Source organism: Micromys minutus, assembly GCF_963924665.1.
Source record: "Micromys minutus genome assembly, chromosome: 25".
NCBI lineage: Eukaryota > Metazoa > Chordata > Mammalia > Rodentia > Muridae > Micromys > Micromys minutus.
This window is the reverse complement of record NC_137960.1, coordinates 7035543-7060202: the sequence shown is the minus strand read 5'-3', so window position 1 is coordinate 7060202 and position 24660 is coordinate 7035543. Positions and strand designations below refer to the sequence as shown.

Sequence of the window (24660 nt, the reverse complement as noted above, 5' to 3'; positions counted from 1 at the left end):
CACAGAGAAAGTGCTGGAAGAACGAGGATACTGAACCAAAAAGATGCCAGTGTTTTGTCCTCGAAGAGTTCAGGTTCTAAGCCAGAGGAGAAAGGGGAAGTTCCTAGAGTTCAAGAGAAGATACAGAAAATACAGAACTGGGCAGCCATGAGTCTGGATGTGACATGCCAGGGGTGCAGAAGTCATTTATGATGGTACCACAATTTGGGCCAATGACTTTGGGACTGAGTCCTTGATACCAGAGACAGGTCCGTGGACCCCAGTGAGGCAGGCACAATAGATGTGGGCCAGTACAGAGCCTGCATTCTATAGCACCCAGAGTTTTGCAAAACGTGGAAACAGGAGCTTTGAGGTTCTCCCTGAGCCTCTACGATGGGCCCACGGTCTGGTGCCACAGATGACGGCTGTCACTTGTTGTGTAGTCCCCTGGGCTTCGTATGAAGCAGGGGGCTACTCATACTATGGATAGCCTGTTCGTCAAACCTGGTATACGTAAGGCACAGGATTCTACAGGGGGAGGGGGGTAATGCTCAAAGGGAACAGTAGAGTAAGATAAATGTCCCTTCAGGGGACAGGTGGCTCTGGCAGGGCAGGGAAAGTTGTGTTAGGTTATGGGCCAGAGAGGGGAGAGGAATGAGAATGTTCAAAATAATGGGTTATTGGCAAGCTTGTCCTCTTGATGGAGATCCTAGTTTGCGGCCCCTTGCTATGAACTTGGACAGAGTAGGGATCCAGCACATCCCTATCAGTCAGTCATGGAGGGAAGTCAGACAGGACCACCAAGCAGGAACCTGGAGGCAGGAACTGAAGCAGAGACCATGGAGAGGTGCTGCTTAGTGGCTTTTCTGCTATGTGTTGCTCAGCCGGCTTTCTTATACAACCCAGAACCATCTCTTGCCAGATGATCCTGGCTTGTATCAAGCTGATACCAAAACAGCACCAGCAGCAAGAAAATACCTAATAATCACAATGATGAAGAACCACAGGGATGTGTTACATAGAGAAATAGACTCCTGCTGGTTTTGCAAGGATCCAGGTGAGGCATTTCAGTCTAGGTCTGCTCTCTAGAACCTGGGATGTAGCCAAGGCTTTTAGATTCTGTATCTGAATCATGAAACTCTGTAGCCCGTCACCAACAGCTTGGCAGATTCCTTCAACCCTGAAGAAGATACATACACTAATGAGATGCTTCTCCTCACCCCAGGGAGGCTCCAGGATGGAATGACCTTCTCTGTGACCTTTGTTCTCCTGTAGCCTCACCCCAAATATTTAAAAACAAAACCCCCAAAACCAGAAGTCTCCATAGTAACCATAAACCTTATCCAGAGTAACACCACATGGGTGTGACCCTGTGGGTTCCCAGCTCCAGCCGCACACGTGGCCCATTCCTCAGTCTGTAACCTGGCACAACCCTGCTTCCTGTTTAGGGAACTCAGCTTGACCCAGCCCGTGACTGGACTCCTCTGAGCCTCCACTTGGAGCCATGTCAGCTTTTCTGGACAAAGAATCCAGGAGGCTTGGGGCCACTGGTAGGGGCTAGTTATCAGGGCCATTGAGCAAACAAACAGGAGCCAATAAAACAGCAGCCGGTGGGAACTGGGCATTCTGCAGGCTGCCTAGGTCCGGTGGAGCAGATATGGAACCTCGAGGCGCCCCTCTCTTGGCAGTGGTCCTTGTCTTGGGGCTGCATGCTCTGGTGGAGGGCGAGAAACCTTGTAAGTAAAAGTCCATGGGAGACCCTGCAGTGGAAGGCAGGATCTATGTGAGTCCCTATGAGCTGGTGCTAGGTGGGTTTTTTTTTTTCCCCTCTGATCTCTCAAAGGACAAAGGCAGGGTGACAGTTGCAAGGAGCTAGACAGCAGCCGGCAGCCTGGGTGCTGCTATGTGAAAGCTCACCCAGAATCTCTTATTTAGAAGGGCTGTGTCTCCAGGTGTCCCCCTGGTTAGGAGGATGGGGGGGCCTGCTGCCTTTGGGTCTATTATGTGACCTCGACTTCTTTACAGAAGGTTTGTGTTGCCTTCTTTCTCCCCTTTGTTTCTTATTTGTTTCTCTTTGTCTCTTTGTTTCTTTCCTTCCCTTTTAACAAATAAAAAGGTTTCAATACCCCCTTCCCCCCCCCCTGGTTTCCCCAAGAGGAAGGCAGGTATCTCTATCATGGGCAAAATAAGATCTCATGTCACTCCTTGGGCAATGAGATTTTGGAAGGTCCCTATGCACCTAGGGCAGGTCGGGACAAGCATCTGGCACCTTGAGTAGGGTTGACTGTGATGGGTCTGTTCACAGCCCCCTGTCAGTGTTCCCGAATGACACCCAGCAACAGAAAGAACTGTGGCTTCCCGGGCATCACCAGCGACCAGTGCTTTGACCTCGGATGCTGCTTTGACTCTAACTTCGGTGGGGTCCCCTGGTGTTTCTACCCACTTCCAAACCAAGGTAAACTTTGGGAAGAGCCAGGTTCCTCTGCCAGCTGTCGGCTTAGGCAAGGTCTACAGCAGGTACTACAAGCTGGCTGTTGTCTAGAGCTAGCCCAGGTTAACAAAAAGGAAGCCTTAAACGCCTCTTCTATTCCCCCCACACCCCATCCCGCATCCTGGATCTACACTGGCCTGTACTTAAAAATGTAACTTCCAAAGCATCTTGGGAAAGGAAGGAAAAGCATTAGATAAGATGGTATTGCTACCCCTGCAAACAGACTTCAGACATTCAGAAGGGCACTGAGGCTACTGGTAGCTTTTATTGGAATGGATTTCAAGCCAGGGCAAACTGTAAATCCAGTATGCACATGAAAGCTAAGCATGGACTTTGCCATCAGAGCACACTCATGGTAGGGAATATCCTCTGTAGCGTTCAGCGTGCTCTGAAGGAAAACCAGGTAGGCTGGTACCTGTGTCCATGGTTCCTTTCGGTATCGATGTCTTCAAGCTTCTGGGCTCGGTATAGTGGGGCTGCCCATGTTTCACAGAGCTCAGTACTGAGTCCAGAGGGTGACATGGTTTTCCCGAGGTCCCAGTTCTGCATATAGTCTCTCCTGTGATCACCTCTCTACATTAGTGCCCTCCTATGGGGAGGACAACCAGTCCCCAGGCTATCTTGAGGAGCTCCCGGGGACACACAGAGCCTGCAGATTCAATGTCCCTAAGAAGGCAGAACTGGTGGCCCTTAGTGAGTGTCCAGCCTGACAAGAGTGTTGTATGTTGCTCTTCCCCACAACCAGAATCGGAACAGTGTGTCATGGAAGTGTCAGCCCGCAAGAATTGTGGGTACCCGGGCATCAGCTCAAAAGAATGTGCCCAACGACAGTGCTGCTTTTCCGACCTGACCTTTGAAGTGCCCTGGTGTTTCTTCCCACAGTCTGTGGAAGGTAATGGTTGCCTGTGGGACGTGCCCCGGGCCTGGCAGGAGCCATTCCCACCCACTCCCACCTGCTCAGGGTCTCTCCTTTGTGTGTTGTGTACCTGGGTTGTCGGCATCTGTATGTGTGCCTGTATATGTGTGTGTGAACTTTGTGTGTCTGCCTGTATGTATCTGTGTATGTGTATTCTGTGCGTGTGTGTGTGTGTGTGTACCTATGTGTATGTATCTGTGCTTTGTGTGGGCATGTAGACTCTGTGTGTGTGTGTATCTCTGTGTGAATGTATGTGCGTGTACCTGTGTGTGGAGGCCAGTTTGACATCAGGTGTTTCTCTGAGTCCTTCCCCACCATAGTTTTTGAGACAGGGTCTCTCACTGAATGGAGAGTTCACAGGCTGGCTGGCTGGTGAGCTCCGCTCCAACCTGCTCCCAACACTACTTCGGCCATGCCCACAATACCTGTCTTTTTATATGGGTTCTGGGCATCCAAGCTAGGTCCCTCAGGTTCGTGTGACAGGTGACCGAGTCACCCCCCATACTCCCCTCTGCCTCCAGCAGTTTGTTTTATGGCCACCCACACCGGTCAACAGGCTCCTTTGGGGGAATTTCTAACGGTTTGGGGAGAACAGGCCCCATCATTCCCGTTCCACTTTGTCCTTGCTCAGAACCTGTCTGTGACGAGCCAGCCACACTTCTGAGTGCGGACACTCACGGCCCCTTGGCATGCTTACCCACCACCCTGCTTTTGCATCTCCAGATTGTCACTACTGAGGGACATTGCTGCCGAGCCACCGGTTACCGGGAGCTGCAAGCCGGAAGAAGGAAGCCTCAACCAGACTTCACTGATCCCCGGGGTTTCTTAAGCGATCTTGAGCCTCAGCAGTGGCAAGACGCAGCATTTTTCCAAGTAAAGAAAACCTTTGAAAAACATGGCAGGTTTTATTTTTGGTTTCACTGAGGCAGACGTACCATGGTGGTGTGTACACGAATGTGTGCATATGTGCAGGAGTGTGTGTGTGTGTGTGTGTGTGTGTGTGTGTAAATACATGAAGCATACACAGGTATATATACAAGTATGTTAATGCATGCATGTGCATGTGTGTGAGTACAAGTGTGTGAATATGTGTGTGCATGTGTGAACACACCTGTGTGCCCCTGTACATATGTGAGCAACAGTGCATATAACACCCTTTCATCCCTCTGAGAGCCTCAAGCCACTGGTTACTTCTAGGTCACTCCAGTGACAACCGTGCTCCTGCTTATTTGGACTTCAGAATCTACCATCTCCGTGAGATCACGCACTCAGTTCTCTTTAAAGAGCGCAATGAACTCTGACCTCAGACTCTATAGGTCAGAGGTAACACATGACCGCTGATTACATTTCCTGTGGTCTCTCCTTTTTATCAACTGCTCTGCAGTCTACCCACTTTTGGCACGGGTCCCTGACCAATGATTGCCCTCTCTTCTCGGCGTGAACAGGAGCGGTGAGGGTCTAGGCCTTGGGAGGTCACCCTGAGCTGTGTCTCTTGGCCTGAGAGCTTCCTTAATAACACATTTGAAGGGAAGTTGCTGAAGGAGGAAGTTTTGTTTCAATGAGGCAGTCGTGGGTAAGGAGGCTCCAGCAGGGACCATTCTTCACTGCACTGTCTGAGATGGCGGTTCACCCGTGGGCGGTGACCCTGTTGACAAACCTGTACGTCCCAAAATATCTACATTATGGTTCATAACAGTAGCCAAATTACAGTTATAGAGCAGCAAGGAAGATAATTTTATGATTGGGGGGGGGTCACCACAACATGAGGAACTGTATTGAAGGGTCCCGACATTAAGAAGGTTGAGAACCACTGATCTGAGAGACATTAATGGCTTCCAGTTAGAGGCCAGGAAGGTGTGGTGAGGGCATAGGCTGGCTTCCAATACAGTTTCCATCCCTTTCCCCTTTTCCAGCCTAAGCTGTCTGGTTAGCATCACCTACTGGCCTACTCCTGGTGCCTGGGGGAAATCCCGAGTTCCAGGACTAGGGTATGCTCCCCCCCACGTTTGCTCCACACCAGTGTCACTTCCTTCTTGGGAAAGTTTTCAGCAAGGGATTGCTTCATTTTCTGTGGGGTCATCCAACAACAGGGCCACGGCTTGCTTTTCTACGAGAAAACACCGACCAAAAAACAACCCAGAAGGGAGAGGTTTCTTTGGCTTACACTTCCCTATCCTAAGTCCCCATGACAGGAAGCCATGGCAGGAACTCAAACAGAAACCCGGAGACAGGAGCTGATGCAGAGGTCATAAGGGGATGCTGCTTACTGGCTTGTTTCTCCTGGCTTTCCCGGCCTGCTTTCTTATACACCCATGACCATCTGCCAGGGGTGGCAGCACCCACACTGAGCTCCCACATCAAGAAAATGCTTCAGAGGTTTGCCGGCAGGCTAATCGAATAGAGACATCTTGCCTGTTGCTGTTCCATTCTCAAAATTGCCCTGGCCTGTCTTTATCTCTCTGGGCAATGCCGGTCAAAGGCTTGGAGCCTGCTTGGGTTCTCAGATACTTTAACTCTTGCTTGCCCCACACTGACTTAGCCACCGAGTGGCATCTTCAGATTGTGCCATCCCCTGCCTCCCTCTGCACCCCCCTGGGCGGGGGGGGGGCACAAGCAGTCTCTGATTCCAACCAGAAACACGGGCTTTCTTTTTCCTTTAACCACTTCCTCAAGTGTTCTCATCTCGTCCCCCCCACCCCCAAGACCCCTCGGTGGCTTCTGCTTTCTCTCCCTGTTCTTCAATGCCATCTGCTGTCATAGGCACCCATGGTGGGTACCACCGTATGAGGACACTCTGAGAGGTAAAAAAGGCAGGGCCTGGCGGGAGGGTCTTGCAGATGAATAGGGGAGTTTGGGGGAAACCCCAATACACCTGCACTGGCTCCGTGGGTCTCCGACTTGTCCATATCTCCCTGGTCACACCACCTTCTGTCCTTCGGTAATGTATGCTGTCGTCGCCATTTCTAGCCTCTCCCGCTTCCCCAGACCCCCGTGCCTGTGGAAAGAGCTCGGGAAGCAGCCCAGGCTGTCCACGGGACATCCTCGGCTTCCAAGTTAGTCATACGGATTGCGAAGAGACTTACTTTGCTCCACAGCCCTGCTGGAAGGGACCCACCTCAACCCTACTGGGTCTCCTGGAGGCTCAGACAGGACACAGCCCTTAGCCACAACTGCCAGCTTTTACCAAACGGCCCACGACCTGTAGCCCCCATATTTATTTTTGCCTCCACATTCAGTAATTTGATACACATGGAGTCCTGCCTGCTTGGTCCTACCTGGTCATCATTGTTCTCTGGCGCCCTCTACTGGCTGATGTGGGGAGAAGCCTGCCTCCAAGCTTCTCTGTGGCTACTGCCCTACCGCCTGCCCCTCCAAGACCACAAAGATCAACTTTCTTCCCCTGGCTCCGACTCGCTTAGAGCTTTCTGTATGTGTAGCCTGCAGTACAACATGACTGTTTTTCTTGCCACGCTGTTGCCAGGAAGGAAGCCTTGTTCTTTACCATTGCTGAGCAGTGTTCCGTGGTGGGGTATTTGCTTGGACTTTTGAATTGTTTCCCGAGTTTACTTACAAATGAAGTTACCAGGAGCCCTCAGGCACACGTTTTCGGACACACTATCCATACACATCCTGGTGACTATCTCTAGGATAAACACCTATAATTTCTCGGACAGCATTGAACTTTGTAGAGTCCAAATAATTGCAATCACCCCATTTTTCCTGCCCGCCAGCAACGGGCGAGGTGCCCGGATGCTTCCTGAGTCCAGCCCCTATTAATCTTAACTTACTTTTATCGATTAGCAAACGGCATTGATCATCTCATGGGCATGTGTGTGTTTAAATAGTATTCTCTGGCAAAGCCTTCTGGCTAGTTTGTTTATACTTTTTTTAACATTTAAAATATTTTTATTTGATCACACACATACCAGAGCAGGTACGTGGAGTTCAGGGGACAAATTATGGGTGTTTGTTCTTACTGTCTGTTGTTAAAAGGCACGGAATGAAAGGAAAAAGAGATATCTTGTCTCGAGGAAATCTAACCTCACACAGGGCACCAATGAAAGGAAAAGTCATGGGGCACCAATGTTGTTAAAAGATGACGTCCCGGGTTTCAGCACCAACGTTAGGAAAAGGATGAATAGAGTGGGGGGGGGCATATGGCCCGTGGAGGTGCGGCGGGCCTGGGGGCAAGAGAGATGCCTCTGAGGGGCCCATGTTGGGAATCCCTTCCCCCTGAGGGACCAGCCACACGACAGTATAGTACAGAATAGAGTTTATTCAGGTCATGGGAGAGTTAAGAGGGTAGGAGAGAGAGAGAGAGAGAGAGAGAGAGAGAGAGAGAGAGAGAGAGAGAGAGAGAAGAAGGAGGAGGAGGAGGAGGAGGAGGAGGAGGAGTAGAAGAGGCTGGCCTTGAGCATGTGGAGGGAGAGGGGGAAAAGGGAAGGGGAAGAGAAGGAGTGGGGGGGGGGAGCAAGGCTGAAAGAGGCCAAGAGAGCCAAGAGCAAGAGAGGCAAGAGAGAGGAGGGACAAGCAGCCCCTATTATAGTATCAGGTCACTGGGGTGAAGCACACCTGGCTGTTGCCAGGTATCTGAGGGGTGGGGTTTACAGAATCCCAACACCATCCACCATGTGAGTCCCAGGGATTAAACTCAGGTCCTCAGGCTTGACACCTTTTTCCACTGAGCCATCTTGCCAGCCCCAGATTGTAATTTTTTAAAAATCAGATGGGGTTTCTTTTGTCGACTGGTTGATTTGTTTTTCTGTTCATATCCTTACATCCCTAATTCAATTTCTGTATGAGAGCTGAGTGTGGTAGTTTATTGTGGGTGGTTCTATTCTCTGTCAGCAGAGAAGACTGTTTTGACCAGGGTTTAAGCCAATAAAAAGTATTAGCCAACCAATAACCAGTCTCTGTGTTCAGGATCCCAGTGTAGCCCTGAGCCTTTCTCAGCATAAGTTTTTAAGTGCATGCGCGCGCGCACACAGACAGACAGACAGACAGACACACACACACACACACACACACACACACACACACACACACACACAAACCCACATCCTGGGTTGACATTCCTTGGTTAACAAGAACAGTTAGCCAGAAGCAGAAATACGGAAGCCAAAATGGCCAAAAAGGTAAGTTTAGTGCATTTAGGGACTTTCCCAGAACAAATATCTTTGATGGATCAGGTATTTGCTTTCGGGGTTTTTTGGTTTTGTTTTTGGCAGGTGGTGCTGTCTCTGTGCTGAGTTTTACAGCCTGAACAGAGTCAGCCGTGCTAAGGTCTCAGGGCCTATTACAGGTCGACGCTATGTTTCCTGTACCTGAGAGGCTGAGCTAGGGAGCTGTCTGTGAGGTTGAAGCTAGCCTTGGCTGCAGAGTGAGTTCCAGGCCAGGCCAGGCTTACACACAACAAACAAACAAGCCCTTTATGGATGTGTGCTGTGTGGATATTTCCTTCTGGTCTCTATGACTCAGCCTTTAGCACACTTTGGCAGCATCTGGCAAAGAGCAAATCCTCCTAACTGGTGTGTGTGTGTGTGTGTGTGTGTGTGTGTGTGTGTGTGTGTGTGTGTGTCTGAAAACGCTCTGCGTCCTGCCTGAAACCATCTGCTTTAACCCGAGGCACAAACACAAACACTTTCTTCTAGGAGAGCCGTGACTTTAATCTCCTGTGGGGATTTAAACCTCTCAGGGAGACCTGCGGGCTCTTCTGTCATTTCCTCCAGAGCAGCCAGTGCAGGGTGAAGATCGCTTTCCGTGTGAAGCTCTTTCAGGATGCCAAGAGACTGAGGATAAAGACCCGAAGGACCTGCTCTTCAGAACTTCACCGTCCTCCAGCCTACGCCGCTGCCGGGACAATCCTGTTGTGCGGTTACCATCTGAGGAATTGTCTGTCTCGCCCGTCTTTTCGTATCTATTTCTCATATTTATTGACTCCTGTTGAACATGTATGTGCTCAACATGTATGTGCCGTGGCATGCGTGTGGCGGTCTGAAGGCAAACCTGTGGAGCCTGGTCTCTCCTTCCACCTTGAACATAGATTCCGGGAATTGAACTCAGATTGCCTCGACAGCATGTCAAGCTCCTTTACCCCCTGAGCCATCCTGCTGACCCATTGCTTTTCCGAAATGTCATCATTTCTTGGGGTGTGTGTGTGTGTGTGTGTGTAGCCTGATAATGACTGTAACATTTCCACTTTATGGTGTTTACTCTTTTCCTCATGAGCAAACACACTGTGAAATTCTGGGAACATAAGCAGTTGTGTTGCTGTAGGATTAGCGTCTAATACACATTAGCACAGATATGGCCTACTGACTGCCTCTGCAAATCTGTTACCTTATTATTTTTGTTCACTTAGCTTCTCTTATCTTAGTGATGTTTTCTATGCCAGTGGATATTTTGGACCATACACATATGCATCATACACATATACATGAATACATATATATATATGTATATATATGTATATATATGTATGTATATATATATATACATTTATATATGTTTTTCAAGACAGGGTTTCTCTGTGTAACAGTCCTGGATGCTCTGGAACTCACTCTGTAGACCAGGCTGGCCTCAAACCCACAGAGATCCACCTGCCCCTGCCTCCTGAGTGCTGGGATTAGAGACACACACCACCACTGCCTGGCTATACGTTATATTTTGGATGAGACACCTCAGTACCCTTCTGGTTCCACTTTATGCTATGCTGCGAGTCCCTGTCAGTGACTCTAGGTAATTTCTACAATGGCTTGACGATCTTTTGTGTTGGTTGCTGCGAAGGCGTGCCAGGTCAGAAAAGGTGGGCACCCCTGGCTCCTCACGCTCTCCCGTCCTTATCACTCAGAAGCTTCCTAATGGCCCATGAACTGCTTAGCAGCCCTTCTGCTTTATGGCTGCATTGTTTGCCCTGTACATGGGCACACAAGAGTATTGATCATAATCTAAATAGCTCTCATAGTAACAGAGGGGGCTGGCCCAGGACACTGCCTCCCTACTGTGTTACCCAGGTCTGTCCAGACAGATTAGCCAGTGACTGCATGGCCTTGGAGACAATTTTCTAATCCCCATAGGAGCCCCATGACTGGCAATCACCGATAACTAACGTCTACCCTTACAGCACAGAGCTGGGGCACACGCTTCTGATGCATGTGCTTTGGACCAGGGGGTCAATGTTTATTACTGAAGCTTATTTCTTCCGCCCTCCTATATCTCCCCCAGGAGAAGAGGCTCAATGGAGAGAGAAACTCAAGGACAACCCCGGGCCAAAGCTCTACCCGGGGAAGGAAGTCACTATGTCTCCGTGTGGGCTTTGACCAGCACAGTGGGGCAAATCCATCTGGCCCCAGTGTTAAGAGCCTGTGGAATTTCTGCACAAGATAGACATAACCTTAAGGAAAGCAGTGGCACACTAGCCTCCTGTCCATCCTGGTTCTACCACACACCCTGTCACCGTAATGTTTTGCCTGAGCAGATGGAATCTAGTTACTTTCTGAAACTTGGAGCCCAGTAAGTCCTTCATCTTACACATTGTTTCAAGTATTTTTGCCTCAGCAATGACCAAGTAGCTAAGTAGAGTTATTTTGTTTCTCCACCTCTCTCCAAACAGGACTTAAGTCTCCCCTTGGGAGGAAACCCTTCATGTAAACCCAACCTCCCTCTTCCCTCTCTGAGTTTTCTCTATGGTGTTGTTAGTGAACGTGAAGTTAAGATATTAGCATCCAGCGAGATCTGTCCTGCCTTTCACCTGTCAATCATGGTCATCATCATCTTCCTCCGTCTTCTTCCTCTTCCTTCTCCCAAAACATACCTTATATATAGCAATACAATTTACCTATAAAGTGACATTGTAAGAGAATAACTTGGTATGGTTTTTAAAGAGAAGGAAAAAGGGAATTTTTCTGGTTATAAAACTACTATATATATATATATATATATATATATATATATATATATATATATATATATTTTAAATGCATTATGGCAAATGCATTCGGCGACTAGTCACATCTAATTCCTGTTCACACTGGTGGTCAATGGAAAAGAAAGCCGGCTTGGCCAGTTCCATTCATCAACCCAGGGGCAGCACAAGGTGGCATACAAGAACGGTCCCCTCCCCTCTAAACACCAGTGAGACACCCAGGCCCTAACTGCTGTCTGCAGATGATCCTTGAGCTGGATTCCTCCAGCCTAGGTCTCTTCTAGCACCTAGCTCTGCGTTTTAGCACCCTGGATCGTCCCATGCCCCCTGGCTTTAGTGCCATTTCTTGTCACTTTTCTTTTCTCATCCACCACGAAACCTCTGCTCAAAGCCACCTCTGTCTCTGCCAGATGAAGTGATATGCTAGTCCCAAGGCGGTGGAGCGCTGTTCATCCCCTTTACAACCTACTGTGCATGAGAGAAATAAACACGTCACCCGCTCAATCCTCCCCAATATATCGAGCTGCCAGAGGGCATTGACGGGTGGGGCTGGGGTAATTGCTGCCTGGAATTGGAATTCAACATGCCCCTCCAGAGCTACCATTTTTATCACCAGTGGCCACCAGGTCCTCTTCCTATCTTCCGAGGTACCTTGGTTGAAGGCTGTGCACATGGTGATGGCTAATAAATATTGGCTGTTTGTTCTTTGTTCAACAGTATTTCTGCCTGTGGGAGGGAACTCAGCAAATATTTACTCTCCGGTAAAACTCCCCAAGACGTTTTAAAAACAAGTTGGCCACAAGGGCTCTGGGCATGTGGCTAATCTGTGCTGGACCTTGATGCTATGGTGTGGCAAGTGGGGCTTGCTGCCAAGCCCATGGTCAATGTGCAGGGCCCATATGGCCAAAGAACCAACTCCCCCAAGTTGTGTGCTGCCCACCCGTGTGTCCCGTGTACACATATCCACACGTGAACACAAACACACATTAAGCAACTAAACTTAAAGAAATTTTACAAAGAAGAAATGCCATTTATAGTACATACCTGTAGTGCTGTGTTCTCTAATGACTGAGAGCCAAGTTGGCATTTTGGGGGACGGGGGGTGTTGCTATATATGTTATTACTGACACAACTAAGTTGCTCACGCGGAGCAGATAGAAAGCAAATCCAATCCCCAATTTAAACATAACCAGGTAAATCTGTAGAGTTTCTTTTCTTAAACCAGCTTCATCTGGTAGAATGGGTGGATAACCATGAGATTCAGCATAAACATTCACCATACCACGGTGAGTGATCCTTCCGGACCCTGCTTGGGTCTCCTCCAGGGTCTTAGAGTTGTACCTGCATTTTACCACCCTACCCCCCCTTTTTCCCCATCAGAATCCATTGGAAAGATGGAACACTCTTCTATTTCTTGGTCAGGAATTAGCTGAATCTCCAAGTCAGACATCCAGTGCACAGAGGCCAAGGAAAGAAGTTTAGGCTTCTTCTTGCCGAGGTTATCATAAACACATGGATGACATATGACACCAGGACATTTTCAATGCCACCAGCATCTCTTGTGGCCATGTTACTATCTTCTGCTGTAGATGAACGTGTCTTTCCCAATGTATGGAGAGAGAGAAAGCTGCTGTGGTGTTGCCCTCTGGAGGCCCAGGAATCAAGGGATAAAGTCAAATCTGAGATGACTCTGTTCTCTTTGAAGCTTGGTGCTGGGTGGGATTCGGTGTGGGACCCTCACTCCCAACCATGGGGACTATGGTGTTGACCAATTCTCCAGGCTGGAATGTAAAAATAACTCCAAACCAGGGCCCCAGCTTCCAACCCAAGCCTAAATCTGGCTTCCTCTGATCATGGGGAGGGGAGAGGAGGGATGGGAATCCCTGATTCCCCATCCCCCCCCCACTGTTGTTGGGATGTACACTTTAAGTCTTTCAAATGTGTTTCCTCAAATGTGAAACACAGTGAGTGGCCTTTTGCATCTCTGTGGCTGGGATAAAACACTGGCTAAAAGAGACTTGGGGAAGAAATTATGTCATCGTATACATTACTGTCCACTATGGGGGGAACCAAGGCAGGAGGAACTCAAGACAGGAACTTGAAGGCAGAAGAGAACACAAAGGAATGGAGGCTTACTGTCTCACTGCACTCATACGGTCCAGGTTCAACTGCCTAGGGAGTAGTACCACCCACAGTGGACTGGGCCCTCCATCAACTAGCAAAAGAATGCCTCACAGACAGGCCCCAAGGAAGCAATTCTTCAGTTGAGGGTCCCTCTTCCCAGGTCTGTCAGGCTGACAGCCGATTTCCTTCTCCCTCCCCAGAAGCAGCCTCCGCTCTGATACATTTCTTACAGATTTAATGAGAGTCTCCAGAAAGCAACATCGAGACTGGAACCAGAGACCTTAGCTGTTATAGGCATTATTTACCTAAGTACAAATTTGACTTCATCCTCTCAACTTAAAAGTCTCCAATGTGCTCTCAGTTACTTACAAGAAATTTTGGGGCCAGGTCAATTGAGCACCCATCCACCCATCCGTCCTGTCCGTCCGTCTGTCCATTTGTCTGTCTGTCCATCTGTCTATCTGTCCCTCCTCCTAAAGGTTTCCAAGCAAGACATTGCAGTACTCCATCTTGCAACAATAACTGGCAGATTTTTTTCTCCCCTCTCTTGGCCTCCCTTGACGTTAGCTCCTGTGAGTATAAAGTTACAGAAGCTGTTGCTCTGAATGTTTGGTTCCTCTGGATTTTAACAAATAGCTCGATAAATGTACAAAACACTTTGTCTCAAAAGACTGAAAAGGGTCAGTGTTAATTTTACTCGCTCATGCACAGCTGTTACCCCTTGAGCAGAAGGCCCGGATTCCTGCACACGGCTTCTATTTAAATAAAACTTGTCTTTCCTCCTTGAGCCTTTTGTGTTGGGTGCCTGCTGTGGAGAGAGCCCCTTCCACGTGAGCTTATGACCCACAGAGAAACGGTTCACAGAAGCTGAAAAGAGAAAAATCTCATCCAGTCTGACTTGCTTAGCTGGTGCTGGTTCAAACTTCTATCGTCTGACACCAGTTTCTTATAAGCATATGTAAGCACAGCACAAGTTTGGAAAAATGTTTCCTGACAATGAACTCAATCCTGTGGACAGGATCCAAAAGTCTTTACAAGTATGTATGGCATCATTTATAAAAATGGTGTCTGTTGACTGAGAAACAATGCTAAAGATGCTGGTCTAAGAAAAGTGACTGAGGTAATGTATAAACTTATAGAGGAGTCAGGATACGGAAGGTACCTATGCTGTCACAGAGCACAAGCGACATCCCTCATACGAACTCACTGAGAAGCTTTGCTCAAGATCTAGAGGAAAGAGTTTGGGATAGACAAACATAAAAGGTTAGAGGAACCGAGTGAAGCCCGGCCCTCCGGGTGGCACAGTCACTGGGTGTCAAACTACAACCCTTCACAGGTAGTTTGGTTGAAAACAGGTAAACGTCTCTTTCCTTTGAAGAGACAAGCCTTTGTGTTTAACTTTCCTGGTTTCCATGATACTTACCTGTGAGCACAAGGCCTCCACAGCCTCCACATTCTGCCAACACCTTGATCTTGGACTCATGGGACTCAAGGATGGAGTGCCAAATCTCCATCAGTTGAACCACCTCTCATCGTCTCTCCTACGTTAGCCGGGAAGGAGTGGCCACAGGCAGTGGCTCTGAGTCCACTTTAGCCTCTGATTCAGGCAGGAAGGACAAGAGCATCTCTGGCAGCCTCTCTACTGTTGGCTTGATTGACAGTGTTATATACTAATTTTCAGCTTGTCAGGCCTATGCAGGTTGAACTCAAGATAGGAACTTGCAGGCAGGAGAGAGCACAAAGGAATGGAGGCTTACTGACTTGCTGCATTCATATGGTTCAGGCCCACCTGCCTAGGGAATAGTACCACCCACAGTGGGCTGGGCCATTCCACATCAACTTTCAGTTAAGAGAATACCTCACAGGCTTACCAGAATGAGCTGGAGGCAATTTTGCAGTTGAGATTCCTTCCTCCCAGGCCTATCAGATTGACAACTGATGCTAATGATGACAACTATCCTCTTCCTTCCCCAGCAGCTGCTGCTCTGAAGACACTGGGTCTTATTCCCACCCATGTTTATAAGCATCAGTTGGTAATGCTTGCTGAGTTGATTTGGTTTTTTGTTTTCTAATGGCCAGAAATGCTGTGCAGTCTTTTCAATTTTTCAAGGTCCCTTATATCAATAAAAGTAGATCTGACACATTCATGTGACCATGGAACTGATTCTCCACTGACCAGTGTGTTTTTGACTTCTTCCTGTTGGAGCACAGGTTCTTCTCAGTGTAGATTGTTGTCAAGGTGCCTGACACAGTCTAAGTCTAGCACACGCTCAGAGCACCAGGGCCTGCATGCAGGCAAGGGTGTGCCAGCTCTAGCCCTGTGATTCTGAACTGTACAGCAAAGCTGGGCCTCTTGTGTAGTTGTATTTCTAGTGTATCCCCCGCCCTTGTCTCTTAAAATTCATGTTGTATTCCCTCATTTAAACGTAGGTTCTTTATGAATTCTTGATCAATGATCTACCCTTCAGGTATCTTCTGTAAAAAGTCAGTTACCTGGAAGGGGACAGCTCCTGAAGCCCAGCTCTGTTTACATCATTAGAGAACATTCTGAAAAGTCAGCCCAGTCACCAAGGAATGAGAGACAAAAATAGACTTCGACGGGGTGAACCTCCGCACCAGAGAGGAGCTTCAGAAGGCACCAGATGCTCTTGGCCTTCTGCCTAACGCAGAGTGGACTCAGAGCTCCTGGCTGTGGTCACTCCTTCCCGGCTACTATAGGAAGGACCATGAGAGGTGTCTCACCTGAGAGAGCCTTGGCGCTCCATCTTGGAAGCCCATGTGTCCAAGATCAAAGTATTGGCAGGACACAGCTCCCAGCATGGACTCCGGGCATAAGAACAGGTTTTGTTTTGTTGAGATGGAGTCTCAACTATACAGCTCTGGCTGTCCTGGAACTCACTCTGTAGACTAAGCTGGCCTTGAACTCACGGAGCTCTGACTGCCTCTGCCTCTCAAGTGCTGGGATAAAAGGCACAGGACACCATACCCAGCTCAAGGGCAAGAGACTGTTTTGCAGCTCTTCACTCGTGGTGACTTGGTTTGTGAACCTGTCCCTTCTGGATCTGTCACACTCTTATGTGGTCATCTTCCCCCATGGCTCCACTCACAGTATCCTCTCTCCTGTCTCGATGTCCCTTTTCCTCCTCTTAAGGATGCCTACCAGTTGGACATAGGGCCACCCTTACTCCTGTTTGCTTCTATCCCTGCTTATTGAGTTACATCCACAGGGACCCTATTTCTATACAAGGTCAAATGCTGCAGACATTGATCTATACAGAACGTTTGGAAATCCCCATGACACCATCTTGGTTCATGGAGGAGAAACCTGGAGTCCTAGAGAGACAGTCAGTCGTTCCTTCATCTGGGTTGCTGGTGGGCAGCCCTGGCCACTAGGGGTTTCCGATTCCATCTGTCCAGGGCTCTGATCCTAAATCCTACGGCTGCAGCTTTGCTTTTGTGAACATCTGAGAAAAGTTATGGGCCTCCAGGTCTGGTTGGAATGGGCCCTTGGCTTCTTTGAAGATTCGAGGTCACTTCGGGGGGACAGATTGGCTCTTCTGAGCTGGTGGCTGTCGTTGTGTGATAAGAGCCATGAACCTGCAGGGGAAAGGCGGGGTTGTATGTGTGGTGGGGTGCCCTGCTGCACGGCTGTCACCTGCTGTTTCGGGCTTATCTCTGTCCCATGAGGCGTTCCTGGGAGACGATCCCTCGCCGTGGTACCGCCCACCTCCAGACAGTCTGGAGCTAGAGAACGCTCTGGTGATTCCTCTGGGGCAGCCAAAGCTGCAACCTTAGCTCTTTTAAGCTTGAGACTATTTCCCCAGAACACCAGGGCCTGTCCTATATCCCCTTGACTGTGGCAGGTGGCTAGTCAAGACCGGAGACTCAGCCCTATTCAGGAATCACCGTCTGCGGTTAATAATATGGCACGTTTACTTTTGTCCCCGAAAGGCAGAGGCATCCCTGAACCAGCCATGGTGTCTGCTTCCTCCAAACGTCCACCTCTAAGTCCTGATGACTCAGAAGGGCCTGGGAAGGCAAGAGAAGAATTCACAGGGAGGAAGGACCACGCCTAGCACAGCTGCAGAACGGGTGCCAGGTGGCCAGCAGGAATTCCTTGCGACACAGCTTGGCTTTTGCCTTCTTCCTCCACCTTACTGCTGGCTCAGACAAACAGAGAGTGGTAACTTGAGAAAAGGGAAACCATGTCTGGCCTTCACCTGCCTCAAGGACTCCGTTTCTATGGGATGCTCGTGAGTGCAGCTCCCATGTCTTTGTGACCCCCCCCCCCCCACTCATCTACAGCATTCATGGCCGTGCCTCACGACCCACTCAGAATCCACTTCATGCTGACAACTCTTACAGCAGATGTCATAGTTCCTGCCTCATGGCTCTTTACTCCTCTCCAGACTGTGATCTCTGCAGTTTAGGGGTCCGCTGGGTGTCATGAGATCCCAGTATCTGCAGGCTGACTGGTCTATGATTCAGGCTATGCTTACTCTGGCAATGCCCTCCCCAGACTGAATCTCTGATGCCAGGACCAGCCTACAGGCTTGGACATATCTGTCAGACCCTGCACACAGACCTGACCTCCACTGGCCATCAGTGAAGGACCGTTCCTGGACATCCCTTTGGGTACCTGCTCTCATGGTTACTCAACGTGGAAGCCAACTTTGAGCAGTGAGGTGCAGCCATTTTGTGGGTTGAGATACAAAATGCACCAGTGGGTTCTCAGGTGGTCTCTGTAAAAAGCCTGTGTGTGTCACAATACCGGGCAGTAGGGACCAGGTAAGGCAGACTAGTCACTGCTCCGTACCAGCCATCTTATGGGAAGCGGGGCACACTAAATTCATGGCTAATAGTCCCTGTTGCTGAAGCATAGCTAACATGCACGCAGTCAGCCTACAGTTTCTTCCTTCAGAAGCCAGGTCTGTTCACCCCAGCCTCATGCACACAAGCCGCTGAAGGCTGGTCTCCAGTGTAGAGCATTTATCATGAGTAAGGCAAGGCAGACTCCGTAAAGATGAAGAGTCTTTATCTGCTTGGGTTAAAATCTGCGTGGGAGGGGCTAGAGAGGCATCTTGGGGGTTAAAAGCATTGGCTACTCTCCAAGAGGATCCGGGTTCAATTCCCAGCACCCACACAGTGGCTCACAACCGTCCACAACTCCAGTTCTAGAGGATCAGATGTATTTTCTGACTCTGCAAGCTTCTGCATACATGTGGCACACAAATGTACATGAAGGGACACACACACACACACACACACACACACACACACACACACAATTAAGGAAGTAAATTTAAAAAATCTGCTCAAGTCTAGGAATCAGAGGTACTGAAAATAGATGTCTCTGGATGGGAGGAGGAATTTGTATTCCTTGATTTTAAAAACTAAATGTGGGCTGAAGAACGGTTAGGAGCACTGACTGCTCTTCCAGAGGTCCTGAGTTCAAATCCCAGTAACCACATAGTGGCTCACAACCATCTGTAATGAGATCTGATGTCCTCTTCTGGTGTGTCTGAAGACAGCTACAATGTACTTATGCATAATAAGTAAATAAACCTTTATTAAAAAAACAACTAAACATATTAGTGTTTTTATATATTTAATATTTAATATATATTTAAATTATGTATACTTAAATATATAATTTATGTTATATATTTTATTAAAATATAATGTATCATGTTAATATATATCTATATTTACATATTAATAAATACATGGGTATATTTATTAAATATATTTTATTAAAATACATTGAATAAGTATTTCAGCTATTAAAGTATAGCTAATGATAAAAAAGTGGCTTTTTCTGGGGAAAGTTCAGAGCTAGAGTTTCCACCTCCACAAGTGACAGAGAAGGTTGGTGATGCTGTGGACAAAGTAGCCTAGGGTCATCTTCACTATTCTTGGTGAGGTGGTTGAGACTCAGTGTCCCTGTCTAGCCTGTGGCTCTGTCCAGCCAGTGACCTTGCCTCACAGCCTCAGAGTCTTCTTCTAGACTATGTTCATACATTGATTGACAGACTCACTCCCCTTTCAGATTGATCAGCCATAGCTGTCCCCACCTCTTCCTGGTCCCTGTTTTTCTCCCTAACACCCCCCCTCCTGAGCTCCCCTCCCCCACCCTGATTTAGAATTGGGGAGGAGTCTTCTGGGATTTCAGAGGAGAAAGTCCAGAGTCCACAGAACCCAGCAAACACATAGCTATAAAAGAGCTTTTCCTGGGACCCTGCACATCCTCTGTGGTGATACTGAAGCTTGCCTGCTGCCATGGAGACCAGAGCCTTCTGGCTAACACTGCTGCTGGTCCTGGTTGCTGGGTCCTCTGGGGTAGCCGCGGAGTACATTGGCCTGTGTAAGTACCTATCTGGTTCCCTCTGTAGTAGGCTGGGACCTCAACAAGGAGGGACACAGAAGACCCAGGCTAACAGTGTTCTGAGAGCTTGAAAGCAGGGGAAACTGCCTGCCTTCTACATTGACTTAATAATTAATTAGCACTTAACAGGTACACGGTTTCTGGCTGCAGTGTTACAGACAGGCTCTTTCTGACCTAGTTCAGTGACAAGTTAGTGGATGCTCAGAGAAAGTGAACAGATTCAGGACAGCTCTCCTCAGAATCTGCAGCGGGGTTGGAACCAAGGCTGGGGTGGGAGGAATGTCAGAGATTTCTGAACACACACTGAGCATCCTGGCAAGTTACCAGAAAAACAAAGACAGAAGTAACAGTTGAGAAAGGAATAGCTCCAGACAGTTTATAGAAACCTGTTTCCCTTGAGCACTGGGTGACAGTGTTAAATGAGAAGTAGATGGAGCTGGAGAGATGGCTTAGTGGTTAAGAACTCTGACTGGCCTTCCAGAGGTCCTGAGTTCAAATCCCAGCAACCACATAGTGGCTCACAACCATCTGTAATGAGATCTGATGTCTTCTTCTTTTGGTGTGTCTGAAGACAAAGACAGCTACAGTGTCCTCATTTAAGTAAAATAAATAAATCTTAAAAAAAAAGAGAGAGAGAGAGAAGTAGGCGGAGACATTGAGTATGACCTTCACCAGGTGACCTCTGACCAGGGTGGAGACAGTAGGTCCACTGGAGTCCTTTGAAACCCTGCTGTCCCAGGGTACATCAGCTACATAAGAGCATCTGGGAGCTGGAACTGGTTAAAGTTTTAAAAGGTCCCTTAGCTCCCTGACTCCCCACCATTCCTCTCCGATGGGTCCAGGAAGGCATATGGAGAGGCAGGCAATCTTCCTGAACCAGGAATTTGGGTGGGGGAGGAAGCTCACAGCTAGGACCGGGCAAGTTAACCACCGGGTGCTGCAGCTGAGGCATTGAAATAGTTCAATAGACACTGAATAGCGGCGACTTTTCTCGTGGCTTGGTATCTCCCGGGACACTTTTCACCAAGGAGGAGGTTCTTACAGATCAAACAAGCAAGGGAACTTTGTTTAATGCTTTCCTAGGCCCTGGATTCTCAGGGATCCTCTAGCCATAGGATAGCTAGACCTGTTTAACCTCCTGACCAAGTGAGGGATGCTAGGCTAGAGGCCAAATTCCTTGAGTTAGCATTCATCAGTGGATGCATGTTGTAGAAATTATTTAATCTCGACCTGGAGTTTCTATCCCACCTTGACCATTTAGTTCCCGGATAAAAAACACACTCAACCTTTATATTTACAGTAAGCCTTGAACAGCATAAGGTCTTGGCAGATACCCACCCTCTATGCTATTAGAATCTACTTTTCTATCGATAACCCCAAATTATTACTTACTACTTACTGTGTTTCATCTAGACTGCTCTTAACTATAATTGGGTCACATTTTTATGACTCACCTAACCCAGGACAGCTTCTCTTTCTCCTCCTGTACATTCTTCTTCATTGTGGCCCCAATCCGACCCCCAAGTCCAGGAAACCTAAACCCCGCCTATGTCTCTTTCTGCCTAGCTATTGGCTGTCAGCATCTTTATTTACCAAAGTTAACTTGGGGCCAAGGTGTACATGTGGACTCTCTCGTCTCTGGGGCAACCAGGTCTTGAGGGTTCTATATTTAGCATTACAATTGATGGTAAAAGACCAAATCTCTAAGGACACAAACCACAGCTATCCTTCCAAATTGATGAATGAACATCGAGGTCTCAAATTTTTTTTATATCCTGAGCCAAGTTTGAGTGTCTATGAAACTGCCCCTTCCACCATAGAAGTGGTTGCAAGAAGGTTTTAGACACAATAAAAGATGGTCATCAGTTAAGGCATTTCCCAAGTTCTCTGATGGGGGTGTCAGGGCAGAGGGTGGGTTCTGCTACATGAGTTGGATGTCTCTAGTGGCATTCTTAGCTTTGGAGATGGTGACAGCTAAGGGTCTGTTAAGGCAGCATGTTCCAAAGGTTTCACCTGATAGGAGTGTTAGTCAGATGTAGTGACAGGTATGCTGGGAGCTAAGGACGGTCCAGCATAATTTGGGTTCCATATTCCCACCTCCCACTGTCTGGGAGATCTCCAGGAAGATTCCCCAATACACTGCTTTCCTCTAGACATGCCCCATAGGGTAAGAGTGTCGTTTTCTCTGAACTCAGGGGGAATGGTTAAGGGGGTGCCACAGGAAGCGAAAAAGTCACCCCAAACTAGTAGTCTGGCAGCTGACTTTGTTTCGTTTGGACAGCTCCAAGCCAATGTCTGGTCCCAGCCGATGTCAGGGTGGACTGTGGCTACCCCACTGTCACACCACAGCAGTGTAACAACCGTGGTTGCTGCTTTGACTCCAGCATCCCAAATGTGCCCTGGTGCTTCAAACCTCTGCAAGAGACAGGTAAGGCCAGCAGGTGGTGCCCAGGGTGACCCTGTCCTTCTATGTGGCTGAGCCTCAGAAGAACAACCGGTATTCCTTAGTGAGAGCTCATATGCCCAGGGCAGCTGGTGGCAGTGGCTGGCCCTTTCTATAAAATACATAAATGTGTTCCGAGGGCCAGGGAGATGACACAGGGCCAGTGAAATGTCCCACATAAGCCTGGGGACATGAGTTTGGTTCACAAAACCAGGTCAAAAAGCCAGGAGTGGTGGTCATGTTTGGACGTTAATTGCTGGGGAGGTAGGGACAGGTAGGTCCCTGGGGTTTGCTGACCAGCTAGCCTAGCCTAATTGGCAAGTTCCTGACCGACCGGTGGGAAATCCTGTCAGCGTAAGCAACACCCTCACTGAGTAAGCCAGTGAGACAGTTCAACAGATAAGGCGCCTGTTGCCCATCCTGATGATGGAAATTCCATTCCTGAAACCCACGGGGTGGCAGAAGAGAACTGACTCCACCAGGTTGCCTTCTGACTGCCATAGGCATGTCCCCTTCACATATGCACTCAGAGTAACTCAGCACATGCATGAACGCACACAGACAAAGAAACAGAGACAGACGGTCAGGCAGGCAGGCAGACAGACAGACACAGTGATAAGGTGCTACATGGTGGGACCTGATCTGAAATACACACACACAGAGAGAGAGAGAAAGAGAGAGAGAGACAGAGAGACAGAGACAGACAGACAGACAGACAGACAGAGAGACAAAGACAGAGACAGAGAGAGACAGAGAGAGACAGTGAGACAGAGACACAGAGAGACAGAGACAGACAGAGAGACTGAGACTGTGCAGCTGTGTAGCTGATTTTGAGCCTGTTTGTTTTGTTTTTTAAGCAAACTAGCCATCCATACTCCCTTGTTACCTGTGACTGTGCAGTGCTCACAGCAGACCTGTAGCCAGATGACTGTGCTTGTGCCCCTCTGCGCCCCCACCTCCTACCTCTTACCCCTTACCTGGGAGGAGTGAGTTTCAGGGCAGGTACTCTGAGAATCCCTGGGTGGGGCCTTGTGCAAACAGCAGATGGCCAGGCACATGGGTAGCTTCTCGATCCTGTTTTACCCAGGCCCCAATCGATCACATCTTAGGGTAATCACCCACCGTGAGCCATCTGTCATGTCCAAATGCTGGCTCACCTTTTAAGAAGGCCGGGTCTCAGCTGAATGGAGGCATTACACATGCAGGCCCCCCTCCTTCAGCCAAGCCAGGAAAGAGGAATAAGGATAGTCAGGAACAGCGACAGGAGCTAGCCACTGCCCCACAATTGGCAGGTCACTTGCCTCTGGCTTCTTTCTGGATACCATCTCTCTCTCTCTCTCTCTCTCTCTCTCTCTCTCTCTCTCTCTCTCTCTCACACACACACACACACACACACACACACACACACACACACACGCCAGGATCAATGGGAAGGATCCAGTTATCTGGCTTGGTAACATCAGGGAGGATGCACAATTTCTCTCTCAGGCTTTTGGGGTATGGGGGCTTGCATATCCACTGTGACTCAGGTGAAGAAGGCAGACGGGTGCTGTCCTCAGAGCCTGTCTTGACCTTGGGAAGCTGCCTAGGAATGACTCCTCTCACCTTGACCCTTGCCTTCCTTCCCAGAATGTACATTTTGAAGCTGTCCAGGCTCCAAGAAGGGAGCTCTGCACCCTGGACTCTTGCTGATGGTGCTGGCCGAGGGCACTCATCCCTGATCTGCTTCCTGATGCTGGCCAATGTAAGATCCGGGAATCCTGAAGAATAAACACTTCACAGTCAGCACAGGGCTGCTCTGATTGTGGAGACCTCCACTCTCGTGTTTCTTTCGGTGTGTGTCGTTCTCAGGGTGTGGAGGGTGAAGGGTCACACTTCCAGAGGGAGAGGATGTCCCAGGCCTGTGAGAAACTGAATCTGAGCTGCTGCAATACACTGAAAACAGCTTCAAGCCAGGATCCCTTGAGGCAAATATTCTAGTTCCCTTCTCTTGCTGTAATGAAACACTCTAACCAAAACCAACTAAGAGGAGGACGGGTTTATTGGGCTCAGACTTCCTGGGCACAGTTCCATCGTTGAGGGAAGTCACAGCGGGAACTCGAGCCTGAGCTTAAAGCAGAAACCGTGGAGGGTGACCCTTGGTGGCACAGTCTAGGGTTCATGCTCAGTGGACTTGCTTTTAAAGGGATGGCGCCGCCCACAGTAGGCTGGACCCTTCTATATCAATTAACAATCAAGACAATCCCACCACCATCACCACCCTCACTCCCAGGCATTCCAACAGGCCAATCTGATTTGGGCCGATCCTCAATTGAGGATGCCTTCTCAGGTGATTTTACGATGTGTCAAACTGAGTTAGAACTTCCTAGGGCAACAGGCAGACAGAACCGTTCACAGC

At 48.7% G+C, this 24660-nt stretch overlaps 2 protein-coding genes across 2 annotated transcripts; both read left to right on the top strand.

Moving 5' to 3' along the window:
* Window positions 1-1636: 1636 nt before the first annotated feature.
* On the top strand, window positions 1637-17229 carry TFF2 (trefoil factor 2; the record flags this gene model as incomplete). Its single annotated transcript, XM_080937743.1, has 5 exons — window positions 1637-1715; window positions 2285-2434; window positions 3216-3362; window positions 9116-9255; window positions 17122-17229. The coding sequence occupies 5 exons, from the start codon at window positions 1637-1639 to the stop codon at window positions 17227-17229; spliced, it is 624 nt and encodes a 207-aa protein (XP_080793869.1).
* A 2484-nt stretch (window positions 17230-19713) lies between these two features.
* Window positions 19714-23905, top strand: LOC308436773 (trefoil factor 3; the record flags this gene model as incomplete). Its single annotated transcript, XM_080937742.1, has 3 exons — window positions 19714-19798; window positions 22101-22247; window positions 23892-23905. The coding sequence occupies 3 exons, from the start codon at window positions 19714-19716 to the stop codon at window positions 23903-23905; spliced, it is 246 nt and encodes an 81-aa protein (XP_080793868.1).
* Between the last annotated feature and the right edge of the window lie 755 nt (window positions 23906-24660).